At 43.6% G+C, this 16,458-nt stretch overlaps 1 protein-coding gene across 5 annotated transcripts in view; it reads right to left on the minus strand.

Annotated features, from left to right (window-relative positions):
- Window positions 1–16,308, minus strand: part of LOC126998029 (glycine-rich protein 1-like) — a 16,621-nt gene extending 313 nt beyond the window's left edge. Inside the window, exons 1-7 of one of the 5 annotated variants that reach the window (XM_050859314.1) lie at window positions 16,119–16,308; window positions 12,403–12,476; window positions 11,404–11,607; window positions 8,038–8,229; window positions 7,042–7,794; window positions 3,845–3,988; window positions 1–593 (exon numbers count right to left, since the gene is read on the minus strand). The exon at window positions 1–593 is cut by the window's left edge and continues 313 nt beyond it. In XM_050859314.1, coding sequence (XP_050715271.1) covers window positions 457–593; window positions 3,845–3,988; window positions 7,042–7,794; window positions 8,038–8,229; window positions 11,404–11,607; window positions 12,403–12,469 — 1,497 coding nt within the window. In that variant the 5' untranslated portion in view covers window positions 12,470–12,476; window positions 16,119–16,308 and the 3' untranslated portion in view covers window positions 1–456. Of the gene's footprint in view, window positions 1,087–3,844; window positions 3,989–7,041; window positions 8,230–11,403; window positions 11,608–12,402; window positions 12,477–16,118 lie in introns of all 5 variants that reach the window. The other 4 variants (XM_050859312.1, XM_050859311.1, XM_050859310.1 and 1 more) reach the window with 4 other exon arrangements.
- Window positions 16,309–16,458: the final 150 nt, after the last annotated feature.

Here is a 16,458-nt window from a genome sequence, read left to right on the forward strand (position 1 = left end):
GAAAAACGAGGCATTTGATGAATAAATAGCTTCTAAGAGTAATGATATCAAGAAAAAGAAGGAGAAGATTGTTTGTTGAAATTGACTTCATCGTCTTGCGAACTTTTTTTTGTGTGAGGAAGAGGGATGACTAAGATATTATTTTCGCGGACATAAAGGGACCGAAACATTAAGATAAAAGAATGTTTAGAATCTTATCAAAACTACTGAATGGATAAATTTCCCCACTGTCTGAAAACTATACATAAATAAATGGAATGAAGGTAACTTACATTCTTATTACAAACTGTGCATCCATCTTTTCCTCATCTGTATTCATCTTTTTCCTTATATTTCTTTTACTCCTCCAATTCCTCCTTTTTTATTAACGAGCGAATAAAGAAGGAAATGAGACTGTAAGAGATAACGTAAAAATCAACAAACTAATCCTCCTCCTCCTCCTTCTTCTCCTCCTCCTTATCGTCCAAAGTCCTTCTCCTCCTCCAACATAGCGTCGACTTGGTTCAACACAATGGTGCCCGTGGACTCTAGACCTCTAAATAACTTCGTGTTGGCATCGTACGTCTCGTCAAACCACCTTCCCAAATTAGCACCTGGTGTTAGGGGTCGTTCCAAGTGCAGGTGTGGCCAAGGGGGAGATGGAGGGAGGAAGGGAGAGGGGAGAGAAGGGGGGATAATGGTGTTGTTAATGAGGTATATAGTGGAAAGCTTATGATTACCTGCCTGTCTACCTGAGTTTAGGGTTTTGCTTAATCCTGAGTGTGAGGTGGTGCGGAACAAAATGCACAGGTGAGAGTCTACCTGTGTTCGTTAATTTGTACGTTGTGGTTTGTGATGGTTTGCATTGATTTTGTCCTGAGGTGAGAGAGAGAGAGAGAATTATGTCATGGCTAGAACGTACAGGCTTCTACGTTATCTAGGAGCATAGAGAGCGAAAGAAAACGGGTTGCTGAGTGAGGCCGTCGAGAGGGGGACTGCAGTAAGTGGCCTTCCTTGGGGTGGTTCCCGTTCGTGGTCCGTGGTCGTGCGTGGAGTGCTGGTGGTGCTGGTCGTTCGTGCTGGTGCTGATGGGTTAAGCCGTTCACACTGGGCCAAGATGCAAGCAAGTTAGCAGAGTCGTATAGAAAATCAGAGAAATTCAAAGGGTGACTACAAAGAACTTAAATTTAGAGACTGGCAATAAATCTAAGGGGGCTTTTATCCCTTAATGGGACGTCATGCATGGCCCCACGCAGCATGCACAGCTCTAGGAAATGCTGTAGGGGCGCTGTGATAGGGAAGCTGTTGGTGGTGCTGTGTTAGGGAAGCTGTTGGTGGTGCTGTGTTCGGGTAACTTGTTGGTGCTGTGTTAGTGTTGCTGCGTTTGTGAAGTGTTACTATGTTGGAGGAAAAGTTGTTGGGGAAAGTATTATTGTGTTGAGAAAGAAAGTGGTGCAGTTCGTGTTGCAGAATATGACTTCCAGAGATAATGTACATTTTGGAATAGGGTCAGAAAGTGTTGCGATAAATTCTTTGTGTTGCTTTGTGTTGCGGGATGTTAGGTCGCATGATCTACAGTACATACTGAATGTGACAAACTATAGTCTATTTCACCTCAGATGACAACAAATCAGGCTAGAATCCCCACCCTATGGACGATGTAGGAAGGGCATAGATATTCCGTTGCTGGTGATTGGTTACAGCTGACCCGATGCTTGAGAGCGGGCACTCAACAGAGCTTCCATATTTCACTAAAGTTTCGTCATATTTGGCGTCACCTCAGGTGGAATAGAGTATAGTAAAGTGTTGTTGTTTCATTGAAGAGGTAATTGTGTGCTACTGATGAGTGGAAGAATTTCTAGGTGCTATACATATTTTTAATGTTAGTGTTATCTGTTTGCGTTAGTGATTTTGTTAGTGTGCTTTGCGTGTGGTTTCAGAAAGTAGGGGATTGATTTGGCTAGGATTCGGCATTTGGCTTGTTCTTAACCCAGTGTGTGGCATTGTAAGTCATGTGTCTTGTCCCTTGTTCTGAGGTGCTAAGGAAATATTTGCAAAAATAATTAAGTGCTTGATACTTCGTTTGAAGAATGATTCAGAAGGAGACGAAAGAGAAAGGAGGAGGAGGAAGGTGAAGGGAGATAGGAGAAGTAGGAAGAGTAAGATGAAAGGAGGAAGAGGAGGCAAGCAAAAGGAATCGTGTTTCAAATGACGTGGTAGAGAGAGAGAGAGAGAGAGAGAGAGAGAGAGAGAGAGAGAGAGAGAGAGAGAGAGAGAGAGAGAGAGAGAGAGGGGGGGGGTATACTCGTTGAGGAAATGCATTCACGTGTATCACTATTGTTGTTGTTGTTTACTTTATTACTTTGCTTTCTTGTCGTCTTGGTCACTTGTGTTGCTATCGCTTCAGTGTTTGTTGTTTGTCGGTCCGTCATGTCCAGTGTTTGCGCCTCGTCACTCTTGCAAACTCACTCTCAGGACCTCGTTTTTAGAGTGCAGTATATTTCATCTTTTGTGTACAGTTGTGATGATAAAAATGAGGTAGTTTGGGGGACTAAATAATTTCCAACAATTTCCAACGTTTCTTCAACTCCAAAATCTGTCATGTATTTATGTTTACTAATCCATATTTATTTATTTATTTTACTTTCACCTTATTTTGATTTCTTACTTTTTTATCTACTCACCTGCTTTACTTGCAATTTATTTTACTATCACTTTTAGCTATTTACTCTTATCTGTTTTCCTTTCACTAAATTATTTCCTTAACTCTAAATTCTGTCGTGTAATTGTTTGCTGATCCACATTTATTTACTTATCTATATTACCTTCACTTACCTGCATTGCACTGGCCACAGGAACACACGAGGAGCTTAACACACTTCCTCCAGCACAGAGTAACATTAGACACGATCAAAACTCACCTGTAACCTAATTCCTGTCACTTACGACCCTTCGACCATCTCAGAGACTAGACACGATCAAAACTCACCTGTAACCTAATTCCTGTCACTTAGAACCCTTCGACCATCTCAGAGACTAGACACGATCAAAACTCACCTGTAACCTAATTCCTGTCACTTAGGACCCTTCGACCATCTCAGAAGACTAGACAGTCTCAAAACTAACCTAATTCCTACACTTACCGCGACCATCTCAGTTACTATAGTTTACCTCCTTCAGCAGTGTGAGATTCTTGTGTATTCTGACTTTGTATAGAATAGTATTAATGTAATCTTCTGGCGCAACGAATACTTTATGATTTGTAGTGTTTTTTTCCCCTACAGTAACGTGAGATTTTTGTGCTTTTCTGAATTTGTAAAGACTAATATAAATGTAATCATCTAGCACAATGAATGCTCTGTGATTTGTAAGGGAAAGATTGGCATTAACTCCTATCACTGTAAATAAGCTTCCTTGGTGGCATCTCCTCAGAAGATAAAACGAAAGGCCTACATAAATTTCTTCCCTTTAGCCCGAATCAGTAGTATCCTTCAGATGACTAAAGAAATTACTAAAAGATTAACCTATTTTTATGTTTTCTTTAATGTAACGTAATAGTCCAATGAAAACTAAAAATGGGAAAGGGAATTCAAAGTAGTTTATATATTACCTGAGCCATGCCTAGAAATAAGTAAACTTGCCTTTTCTCACCTAAGATAATATTAATGAATGATAAAGATAATGTCACGAATATCTGTACCTACTCATTCTCGGATCATATGAAAATAGTGTTCTAAAAATAATGAGGGAATAAGAAAACCCACCAACTTACGATCTTCCAAATAAACGGTGCCACGTGAAGTATATGTACGAAGCCGTTAACATCACACCCTGACGGAGAGACGAGTTAACGAAGGAGACTCACCCAGCAGAGTACCAAGACTGGAGAGTGCAAAGGCAGCCTCTTCGGCCCTGGACAGCGCGAAGGGGTCGTCCTCCTCCTCCTCGTCATTGCTCTGCCTCTTCCTCCTCCTCAGGGACTGCAGATTCGGGAGGGGCACGCCACCTGCTGGGGGGGGGGGTTCACGGGAAGGGGGAGAGAGGAAGATAGCGTTAGGTTAGGTTGTGGTGCGTGGTGGTGGCGGCAGTGGTGGTGAAGGTGGTTGTTGTTGTGGTTGTTGGGGTTGTTGGGGTTGTTTTATGGTCTGGGGTTGTTGGTGGTTGGTCAGTGGTGGTTGTTGTTGGGGATGTTCTTCAGTAATCTGTGGTTGCTTTTGGTTGTTGTAGTGGTAGTTGTGGTGGTGCGAGTGTCTAGTAATGGCTGTTGGTGATGGTTGCCGTTATTGTGGATGCTCTTTACTAATCTTTGGTTGTTGTAGTAGTAGTTTTGGTGGTTCCAGTGTCCAGTAGTGGTTGGTGGTGGTGGCTGAGGTGGCTGTGGTTGTTGTAGTAGTAGTTTTGGTAGTTCCATTGTTCAGTAGTGGTTGGTGGTGGTGGCTGAGGTGGCTGTGATTGTTTGTTGTTGTAGTAGTTTTGGTGGTTCCAATGTCCAGTAGTGGTTGGTGGTGGTGGCTGAGGTGGCTGTGGTTGTTTGTTGTAGTAGTAGTTTTGGTGGTTTCAGTGTCCAGTAGTGGTTGTTGGTGGTGGCTGAGGTGGCTGTGGTTGCGGTTCTCGTGTGGGGTTCGTAAGGTTAGTTTTCTTCAACGTCTTGCATGCGGTCAGTCACTACAAGGTTGGTCATGCAGGGTGTTCTGTGTTCGTCTGTTCTTGCTTGCCGCCACGGAGGTTAGCTACTACATACATACACACACACACACACACACACACACACACACACGCACACGCACACGGTATCTTTGTATCATTTCAAAATCTCCACACACACACACAGACACCCACACATAACACTTTCCCTCTCTCTCTCTCTCTCGCAGGTGACTTTCCCTTTCTCTCGGGCCACTTTCCCTCTCACTCTGCTCCTTCTTGCTGTGTTTTAACCGCTTGCGTCTCTCTTTGTTTTTCTTCTCCCTGTTCCGGCTCTCACTCGCCAGTCTTTTATTTTTTTACACTTAAGGAAGCAGCTCGAGGGGAAAAACAAATTAAATAAAAAAAAACGTACAAAAGAGCCCGCTAAATAAATAATAAATAAATAGTCTCTCGGAAGTTTGTGGTCATTGTGTTTATTTACAGAGAAAACTTTTGAATCAGCAGTTTAGTTGTATGTCTTAGAGGTGGGGAAGAGTGACGAAACGGATCTTTTTTATATTACACAAGCAACAGACAGAGAAAGTGTTGGAAGACGTGTGTGGGGGGGAAGGGGGAGGGGGGGGTTAGGGGGGTTGGAGGGTGGGGGGAAGGGGGGGGTTGTGTTCACCTGAAGAGGGTTTCCACGCACTGTCATTCATTCTTTGTGTCGAGTATATTCATCTCCGCAAACACTTTCTCTATCACACACACACACACACACACACACACACACACACACACACACACACACTACTACAGCCTCTACAGCATGCTCAAAGTAGCTCTAAGCCCATAGGCGAAACGTAAAAAAATAAATAAGTAAATAAGTCTAAAGCCACCAGTTGGTTAGTCAGTCACCACCAGCTGAAGTGTTAAAGCCGTGACAGGTAACACAACAAACGTTCCTGCCTCCTGGGTGCACGTGGCGTCGCTGGACAGTCCTTATGAAAAATGTCCTAGAGGGTAAACGTTTATGCTTTGGCCTTGGTCCGTTGCCTGTATGTACGTGGTCCTTATTTGCGTACGTTGAGTCGGGGCCATTTTTTTTATTTGGTCTTTGAATTCTTAGGACTTTTTTAGACCTGGTCTTTTCTTGTTGTTGTTGTTATTAATAGATTTTTTGGTCTTTTTGTTGTTTTTGTCTTGTTTTCCTTTTCGTTCGTTTAGTCTGGGCGTTTTTTTTCTTAATTCTTTGTTTTGTTTTTGTACTTCGTCTTTTGTATGTTTTGTTTTTTTATCTTTTCTTTGTTTTCTTCGTTTCCGTGTTTAGTCTAGGCCTGTTTTAGTTTGTCCTTGAGTTCTTTGTAACGTTTTTGTACTTTGCATGTTCTGTGTTTTGATCATTTATATATTAGTGGTCTTTTCATTGTTTTCTTTGTTTTTGTTCGTTTAGTCTGGGCCGTAGTTATATTTTTAGTCTGAGTTCTTTGACAGGTTTTGTACTTGGGTTATTTTTTTTTATTATTACTATGTTTTTGGTCTTTTTGTTCTCGTTCACGGTCTCTTTTTTTATACTTGGTCTCGTTTATTTATTCTTCGTGGCCTTCGTTCACTGCCTCTGCATTTCATTTTTTAGTTTTCGTCTCGCGACTTGGCTTGTCACAAACAGGTACGGCTCGTGAAAAGGAATAATTATACGAATTTGAAAAACATATAATAAAGGCCGACCGACCTCTTGTAGACGCCTTTTGTTCTTATCTTGCCGTTTAGATACAGCGTTAAGAGCGTGACCTGGGACGTTGTGTGAATGTTTGACCTTGAAGACCGGGTTCGTGGATCTTGGGGTCTATAAAAGAGTGGCCGCGAAGAAAAAAGTCCAAGGTCAGTGAAGGGTTGACCTCATAGATTAGGGTCACAAAACAAGGGTTTACGGATAGGTGATCGCTCAGTATACGGTCATAGAGAGAGTCAGACTCGTGTGACCTTGAAAACCGGTCACGCAGAATTTTTTTTTACGTCGGCCCACCTTAACGGTAAAATTGAGGGCTTACGCTTATCGCCGCTTTGCCTCATGATGGGAAAAATACACCAACTCTTTGAAGCGTCTTCGTCAGCACAGATTACTTCTCTCAGGTTTTCTCGGGCTTCCAGTAATTAATAAATCCGCAAAGGAAGTTAAACAGAAAACAGCACATTTACGTAAACCGGAAGTAGACCATTATGCAATTTGTTTGGCCCTTTAGCTGAAAAGGATCGCTTAAGTTTTTTTCTTGTTGTTGTATTCCAATAAGGGATTGCTAGAAAATTGCAATTGTTTTTGTCCCGAAACACACTGTTAACACGCGCGCCGTGGGTGTGTGGCATGCAAGCCCTGTCATGCTGGGCGCCATGCATCGCGGGGCGGAGTTAGGGCACGTGCCGGGGCGTGGGGCTTACTGTTGGGGGCGGCACCCGCGGCTGCCGGTAACCTAGAGTTGAGGGCGACGAACTCCCGTGCGTCTGCCGCGGCCTCGGCGGCGACCCTCCTCGCATTCAGGGCCACTTCTTGGGCAAAGTTCGCCGCGCCGCCGGCGGCTCTTGCGTTCGCCGCTGTTTCCAAGGCAATTTCTGCTGCCTCCTCTGCTGCCTCGGCCATGAGTTGTCGTGCCAGGAGGGTGTTTCCAGCCGCAGCTGCGGCCGCTGCTGCTCTTCTTGTCGCGCCAAGTTCGGCTGCATCTTCTGCTGCTTCGCGTGCTGCTTCAGCTGCTTCCTGGGCTGCTTCACGCATGAGTTGTCCCGCCAACAGTGTGTTCCCTGAAGCAGCCGCTGCTTGCGCTGCTTGTCTGAGTCTTGCCAGTTCTGCTGCGTCTTGTGCAGCTTCCAAGAATTCTTCTGCTGCCTCGGCCTCGGCTTCAGTCCTGAGCAGCCCGGGAAGTAAAGATCTGCCAGCAGCACCGGCAGCTGCACCAGCAGCGGCAGACAGAGGCACGCCACCACTAAGGGCAGCACCAGGAGCAGAACCAGCGGCAGCAGACAGTGGCACTCCACCAGGAGCACCAGCAGACAGCGGAACTCCACCAGGAGCACCAGCAGACAGCGGAACTCCACCAGGAGCACCAGCAGACAGCGGAACTCCAAAACCAGCAGGAACACCAGCAGCACCAGCGGCCGCAGACAGCGGCACTCCGCCTGTTCCTCCACCGGCGGCACCTAAGACCACTTCCAGCGAATCGTCCAGTACGGTAGACAGCGGCACTCCAAATCTAGAAGGAGCACCAGCAGCACCAGCGGCCGCAGACAGCGGCACTCCTCCTGCTCCTCCACCAGCGGCACCTAAGACCACTTCCAGCGAATCATCCAGTACGGTAGACAGCGGCGCTCCAAATCTAGAAGCACCAGCAGCACCAGCGGCCGCAGACAGCGGCACTCCGCCTGTTCCTCCACCAGCGGCACCGAAGACCACTTCCGGCGAATCGTCCAGTGCGTCCCTTGCGTCTTCCAGGGAATCAAGAGCTTCTTCTGCTGTATTGAAGGTGTCTTCCACTGATTCGAAGGAGTCCAGGACTGCTGTCAGTCCTGATCCGCTGGGACCCACAGAATTTGCTGTGGCCGGCAGGGAGCCCAAGACAGGACCTGCTGTGCGAGCTGGGGAGAGCAGGACGCGGGTGACCTGACTGGCCTGGCGCTAAAAGGCTGACACTCACCTGTGAGGCCTACACGAGCTGGCTGGGGTGGGGCGAGGGGGGGGGGGGGGTGATGGGATAGTTGATGAAGGGAGGGTGGCAGAGAGAAGAAACGAATATAAGGTGATGGTGATGATGGTGGTGATGATGATTATTGTGACGATGATTCCTCGACGCTACACACAGTGGCAGAGGGAAGGAGGCTGCGGCCCAGCGAGCCGGGCAGCCACACCGTCGGCTCAACGGGGAGCAGTGAAAGTGAGTGACGCCACTACTTCCAGGTTCCGTGCAGCTGTGGCGGGGCGGCGGCGTTGAGGGGGGACGGGGGGGGGGGGGGGGGGCGGCAAAAAGACAGTGAAGCGGACGCGGAAAATCCTGAACGTGACGCCGGTGACGCGGTAACCTTAATATAAATCGGATGCGGCCGTGCACGCGCAAGTGTGTTGGTCCTTACAGTCTGGTGGTCAAGAGTCCCCCGCTCGTGATGGCTCTCGTATTTGGTCTCCGTCAGCACCCTGGCATGTCCTCAGCGTCACCGCAGGTCGTGTTGGTCTTCCTCAGGAGCGGAGGAGGGGCGAGGAGCGGCAGTCGTGGGAAAGGGTTGGTCAGGGCCGTGGAAGGATTGAGGAAAAAGTACACGAGGAGGGGAAAATGTTATACGCCCTTTTTACATTTGCTTTGGCGCGCATGTCAATGTGAAGAAGAAAAACGCTCAATATATTTACAGTAAAGACACGCCTCTGAGGTTGTGGCCCAGAACACCACTGCCTTAGTAAAGAGAAGGGAGCGTGTGTACAGGTGGAGACAGTAATAATCAACCCCCGTACACCTATAAAATAACCTGTGCTATATATAAGGTGTGACGAGAAACCAGCGCTCAGGTCAGACACAAGAACCCAGAAACAGTAATTACAAATGGAAGTGAGGATAGTGAGAAAATAGGTGAATCAGCGATACGCCAATTCAACTCTGGAAGACATTCATTAGCCATTCAACTCTAAAAGAACCTCTTGATAGATAAATAAGCTTTCACCAGTTCAACATCCGCCAGGCAAGAAACAAGTGAAGTGCTAAGCCTGACTTTGGGAATTTACCGTCCTGTCACTTTCATTTAGGATGATGACATGATGGATACGGTTGCAGGCAATTTTACCTGGTGAGGCAATCCCATGGGGTGCTCAGGTAGGCACGGGAGCGAGGCGGGGTGAAAGGGGAACAAACAACATCAAGTCAGCGTGAATCAAGAGAAAGGCAATGTTCATTTCGAGGAATCAGAACCAGGAGAAAAGTGAAAGGGTTGAAGGGTAAAAGAAACTTACACGAACGGGAAAGAAGAGCTCTAGAAAAGGAAAGAAAAGGAAAGAAAAGTAAGTAATCAGGATTCTCTATTCATAAAAGAGGACGGAGGAAAAGAGAGTTCGGTAACCTATGGAGGATGCCACCAGAGAATACCACTTAAGGAAACGTAACCAAGACGGAGAGCAAAGGCCTGGGACGAAGAGACGAAGGGGAAAATAAAGGTGGCGAAGGCAGAAAAACAAACACTCAAATCAACGGATAAGAAAAAAAAATTAAGAAACCAGGAAGGACCGAGAAAAGAGACCGGGAGCGGGGGGAAGGGGGGGTCATGGCCAAGGTTCAAAGTCGGACATAAGTGAACGGGAAAGGAACGGAATATAGAATGCAAGATTATATTCACAAAAGGGAACGGAAAGAAGGGGACGAGAGGGTCACAGGCTGATCCTCCTCTTGATGTCCTGTTGTTGCGTAAGAGACAACTTTCTCTTTATACAGATTCGTGTGAGTTCTTTGCGTAACTCGTTTCGTATGAACACTGTACAAGAAAAGTGTCTTCACCCCTTTTCATAGTGATTTTTTTTTTCCATGATTGTGTGAATATTAAAAAAAAGGTCGTTAATTTTATAACATTGTAAATTACTCGTTTATCTGGTACACAAAAGGCATGCTCATATTTTTTTGTTATTATTTAATCTGGTCTTGGGGTGAGGATACTTTTTTATTGATGAGGCGAGAGAGGGCAATGTGCCGTGATGTGCGAGGGTGGGGGAGTGCTGGTGCGAAGGGAGTGCGTGAGGGAAGAATTGAGGAGGTGGGTGAAAATTGAATGAGGGAGGGAGGGGATGAAGGAGTGAGTAAGTTTATGAAAAGCTGAGCGAGTGAATGACTGAGTAAGTGAGTGAGGGAGGGAATGCATATATGAGAGAGAAAAAAAAAAAGATGAGCGGGTGAAGGAAAACTTTGTGAATGGTGCAAGTGAGTCTAGATGAAAACAAAAAAATGAAACTAGGAAATAATGGGAAAAGAATGAAGTGAAGGATGAGTGCCAGGTGAAGGGTGAACTATAAACACTAATTACAGGTGGTTGGGAAAGGTGCAGGTAAATTTATACATAGATTTATAATACACTGAAACTAGTAGTGGAAAAGCTTGTAATATTGCAAGTGAGAAAAAGATTTTTACATTATGAAAAATTTACATATAGAACTGACTTAACAGATTACATATAAGGTGAAGAGCATAAGCAAGGTGCGAGCCAAGACGGACAGAAGCAGACAAACAGACAGACATAAACAGAGACAGATAAGACTGACAAAAAGAGACAGTGGCAGATGCAAATACATTGACAGATAGACAGACAGACAAATAGATGTGCAAACACAGACGTATATACAGTTACAAAGCAAAGTATACAGAAACAGACAGTCAGATAGCCAGACATTCAGACAAAGACATAGACATTCAAACAAACAGGCGTATATACAGACACACGTAGAGACAGCCGTTTACAAATACTTACAGGTTCAGACATACAGGTAGACGTACAGACAACAACAGACAAGAATGTAGCACTTTGGGTATACAACAAAACACAAACAGCAATAAGCAACGGACGAAAGGAAAATGAAACTGAAGATGAAGAAAAAATATATGAAGAAACAAAGAAACTATAGAATAAAGAAGAAGGGATAAGAAACAAAACACATTTCAAATATAGAAAGAAAAACACGGAAGCAAGCAACGTAAACAAGCAAATCACCCAAGCAATCAAGCAAACAACTATACAAGTCCCACCACCACCACCACCAAGAAGTCGAAGAAACAGAAGCCTCCTTACTTGCCACCCCGAGCTCAATACTATTAGAAGTGTCGAGGTCGAGGTCGATGTCCCCGACGGCGTGGCTCAGGCCGGGAATGTTGAGGATGACCACGTTGCCGTTGCCGTCCTCGATGCCCTTGTACACCCTGTTAGCGCTGTACACTCCCAGAGGAACACGGCCCGCCAACGCGTAGTCCAGGGCGATGTTCGATTTCTCCGACACTGGAAGATTGTGGCGTAATGTTCGGGGCGGTTAAGTTAGGTCAGGTTGGGTTGGCCTTGTCTACACTTGGTTATTTTAGGTTTAGGGTATTCCCTTGGACTTGAGAAAACACTTTAATTTGGGTACTGTCCATTTTTCATTAGAACTGTCTCCATAATGAATCAGGCAGAATAGGTGGTCCAGCTGTACTAGCAGCTGTTATAAAGCCTGTAGTCACTGCCAAACTGAGTGACTATCCCGAAACAACACCAAGACACGCGGGTGTTGTTAACATCTCACAGACAATATCCATCAGTGTATTGCTAAGATTTTGGATCCAATTATCAGTTTATTTCACATATGCCAGAATTTATAACTTTTCTCTAATTGTAGAACTTGAATGAATAAGTATAATTTATATACAAAAGAAAAAGCATTCCTTGTGGCCTACACATTGGAGATTTTCCATCCCAAAACTGAGATTACGTGCGCTGTATATGACTTGTTTTGCTGTATATTTTGTTCTTTTATTAATGATGGCGTGTGAAGAAGTTCCGTGTATTATATTAGTGGTTTGATAACACACATATGACGTGAAGATTTTTTTTCCAAATAAATGAGTTCTTTGTGTGAAATTCAAGTCAGCATGTGAATCTGGCATCTTTTCAGGAGTTTGCAAACGCTCCAATCAAGGTTAGAATAGTTCGAGCTTGATTAGGTTGTGTCAGACAGAGTTAGGTGTTCAGCAAATAGGTGAGCTTGAGGATGATGGTGCAAGGCCTTAATGGTTAGTGTAGTTCGTGTTGGTTACTTACGTCTGAGCTGAGGGGCGGCGCAAGCGGCTCCCAGGAGTGCCAACACGGCCACCAGTCTTGCCTCCATCTTGTGTCTGAGTTAAAGGGAGACACAGTGCCATAATTACTGATGGGGCTGCAGGAGGTCATGGAGGTCACGGTCAGAACAAGTCATGGAGGTCAAGGTCACAGCAGGTCATTGAGGTCAGTGTCAGAACAGGTCATGGAGGTAAAGGTCAGAACAGATCATGGAGGTAAAGGTCAGAACACGTCATGGAGGCCAGGGCAAGAACAGGTCATGGAGGTCAGAGCCAGAACAGGTCATGGAGGTCAGTGCCTGTTCAATAAGTCATGGGGGGTCAGTGTCAGTGCAAGAGGTCATAGTGGTCAGTGACAGTGCAACAGGCCATGGTGGTCACTCCCAGTGCAAGAGGTCATGGTGGTCAAAGTCAGGTCAGCAGGTCATGGTGGTTGTAGTGCCATTAGATACACAGTGCCAAAAGACGATGACACTTAGATCATAGTAGCGTGAAGTGCCTCAGTGACGTAAGGGACAAGGGTTAAAAAGAAGGGTCAAAGGTCACAGTTATGATGATGAGTGAATAATTTTTAGTAAGAGGACCTTCGTCACTCTGTCCAGAAAAAAAGTTCACATTGCCTCATCAAGTCGCATCATCGGAACTGTCACGCTAAATTTGATCTTTTCTTTTTATTCTCTCTCATTTTTTTTTTTTTTTTTTTTTTTTTTTTGCATCGTATATTTTACTTTACAGGAGCAGCATATTGCGAGTGTATTTTCTTTTCTTTCTTATTAAATCATTGCCGTTCATATGTCTGCTTTACCATAACGATAATGTACTGTAGAGGCTGCGCAGTGAAAAATAACAATCAAAAGGTCGCGGGGCCATAACGTGTCACTGAACTTCAAACGCCGATAAAACCAGAACAGATGACAAGATGGTTCCAGTGTAACAAAAAAGTACAAAGGTCCATGAAAGGTCACAAAGCTAAAACCATTCAGCACCAATAAAGGTCAGAGTGTTTTAGATCCCAGTATGGAAAAAAAAGGTCATTGTGCTACGGAAGATGCGTCCCTTGAGGCTTATTTGGACACAAAGGCCTTACATAGCCGCACAAGGTCAAGGTGTGCCGTAGAAAGGTGACGGGACGCATTGCTCAGCCCGTCCAGGTGGTCACACTCCCGAAACAGTGACTCGGCTTAAAAACAAAATATACTTGTACCTTTTTCGGTGTTTATTTGTTTGTTTTATTAATTTACCTTTCTGTTCATTATATTTTTTAGTCGAATATCAACCTGAAGAGTGATAGAAAAACGAGCTACTTCACCGTAACTTCACTGCAAAACCGGATTCTATGCATATGGTTTAGTTGGGCTAAGTTGGAAATATACTTGCGTCTTTTTTTGGTGGTCCATTTTTGTTTGTTTTATTATTTTTTGGTCCCATTAGTACCTTACGATTATTGATATTAAAAGTACCAGAAGAAAAAAGCTCCTTCACCGAAATTGCGCTGAAATACCGAAATTTAGCTATTCTTTGGGTCCCTTACAGTCTCGAGTGCCGGCCTGGTTTTAGGTGAGATTTTGTGCTGGCTGTTGTTAGGGCAGTTCAACATGCCAAAAAATGTTCTCGGTGACTTTTTTAATTTCTCGTTATGCTTCGAACTTTTGACAACCGGTTTGCAAGGTGTCATACTTTTTGCCGGTTGGTTGCGCAGCACTTTTGCCTCTTGGGCGGGATGAAAAAAAAAAACTTCATGGTACTCTTTGCTTATAATATTTCTACCATGCAATTCGGAGCATCAGTTACTCGGGTGTCACAGCTACGAGATAAAAAAAAATAGTTTAATTATAGTATGCATCATTTTTATTTTTTATTTCGCACAGCAAAAGCTAACTAAACCAAAGCAAACCTCAGCCCAGTCCAACTTAACAGAGCCAACAAAAAAATATATAATGCTGTTGAATCTGCTATCGCATTTTTTACATTGCACCAGTTCCCTGAAAACAAGTGACAGCTGAACTTTACAAAAATATCGAAATCTGCCACTCAGGATGTATTATTGTTGATAGTGAAAAAAAAAAAAAAATATATATATATATATATATATATATATATATATATATATATATATATATATATATATATATATATATATATATATATATATATATATATATATATACTATCAATTTTTTTTTCGGTATACCGGTTGCCTAAAAATAAGTAACATCGAAACTTAACATAACAGAAGCATGAAAATCTGCCTCAGAATTAATATCCCCAAAAAGCAGTCATTCAGAATTAATATCCCCCCAAAAAGCAGTCATTCAGAATTAATATCCCCAAAAAGCAGTCATTCAGAATTAATATCCCCAAAAAGTAGTCATTCAGAATTAATATCCCCAAAAAGCAGTCATTCAGAATTAATATCCCCAAAAAGCAGTCATTCAGAATTAGTATCCCCAAAAGCAGTCATTCAGAATTAATATCCCAAAAGCAGTCATTCAGAATTAATATCCCCAAAAGCAGTCATTCAGAATTAATATCCCCCAAAAGCAGTCATTCAGAATTAATATCCCCAAAAGCAGTCATTCAAATTAATATCCCCAAAAAGTAGTCATTCAGAATTAATATCCCCAAAAAGCAGTCATTCAGAATTAATATCCCCAAAAAGCAGTCATTCAGAATTAATATCCCCAAAAAGCAGTCATTCAGAATTAATATCCCCAAAAAAGCAGTCATTCAGAATTAATATCCCCAAAAAGCAGTCATTCAGAATTAATATCCCCCAAAAAGCAGTCATTCAGAATTAATATCCCCAAAAAGCAAGTTCCCAAAAATCATTCAAATTAATATCTCCCAAAAAGCAGTCATTCAGAATTAATATCCCCAAAAAAGCAGTCATTCAGAATTAATATCCCCCAAAAAGCAGTCATTCAGAATTAACATCCCCAAAAAGCAGTCATTCAGAATTAATATCCCCCAAAAAGCAGTCATTCAGAATTAATATCCCCAAAAAGCAGTCATTCAGAATTAATATCCCCAAAAAAGCAGTCATTCAGAATTAATATCCCCAAAAAAGCAGTCATTCAGAATTAATATCCCCAAAAAGCAGTCATTCAGAATTAATATCCCCAAAAAGCAGTCATTCAGAATTAATATCCCCAAAAAGCAGTCATTCAGAATTAATATCCCCAAAAAGCAGTCATTCAGAATTAATATCCCCAAAAAGCAGTCATTCAGAATTAATATCCCCCAAAAAGCAGTCATTCAGAATTAATATCCCCAAAAAGCAGTCATTCAGAATTAATATCCCCAAAAAGCAGTCATTCAGAATTAATATCCCCAAAAAGCAGTCATTCAGAATTAATATCCCCCAAAAAGCAGTCATTCAGAATTAATATCCCCCAAAAAGCAGTCATTCAGAATTAATATCCCCAAAAAGCAGTCATTCAGAATTAATATCCCCCAAAAAGCAGTCATTCAGAATTAATATCCCCCAAAAAGCAGTCATTCAGAATTAATATCCCCAAAAAGCAGTCATTCAGAATTAATATCCCCCAAAAAGTAGTCATTCAGAATTAATATCCCCCAAAAAGCAGTCATTCAGAATTAATATCCCCCAAAAAGTAGTGGTTCCCAACAAGAAAATTAAATCTTACCCTCCAAGACATAATATCACAATAAAACCACGATACCTGTGCATCCACTTACCTGAGATTAACAGATGGAAGGTAGAAACAAATTTAGCACAGCACCATACGCCTCGACAGTGCCTTAGCGAGTCTCCAACGGCACTACAAGGCTGAGTGGCACTGAGTACGCGTCCCCACTGGCACCACACACGGGAGGCAGCGGCGTGGTGTGTGCGGCACGAGTTCTGGTAAGACACTGAAGGGAAAGGCAGGACGGGGACGAGAAGTCAAGCTGCTCCCCATGCAAGCCACGCCCACATTTGGTGACGCAATGTCTTCCAACCAATCAGATCTCGCCTCCTTTTACCTATTCAGAAGCAAGGATAAATAGGAGGGAAGGAAGTACTCCGTGTGTGATG

The sequence above is a fragment of the Eriocheir sinensis genome, chromosome 13, assembly GCF_024679095.1.
Source record: "Eriocheir sinensis breed Jianghai 21 chromosome 13, ASM2467909v1, whole genome shotgun sequence".
Lineage (NCBI taxonomy): Eukaryota > Metazoa > Arthropoda > Malacostraca > Decapoda > Varunidae > Eriocheir > Eriocheir sinensis.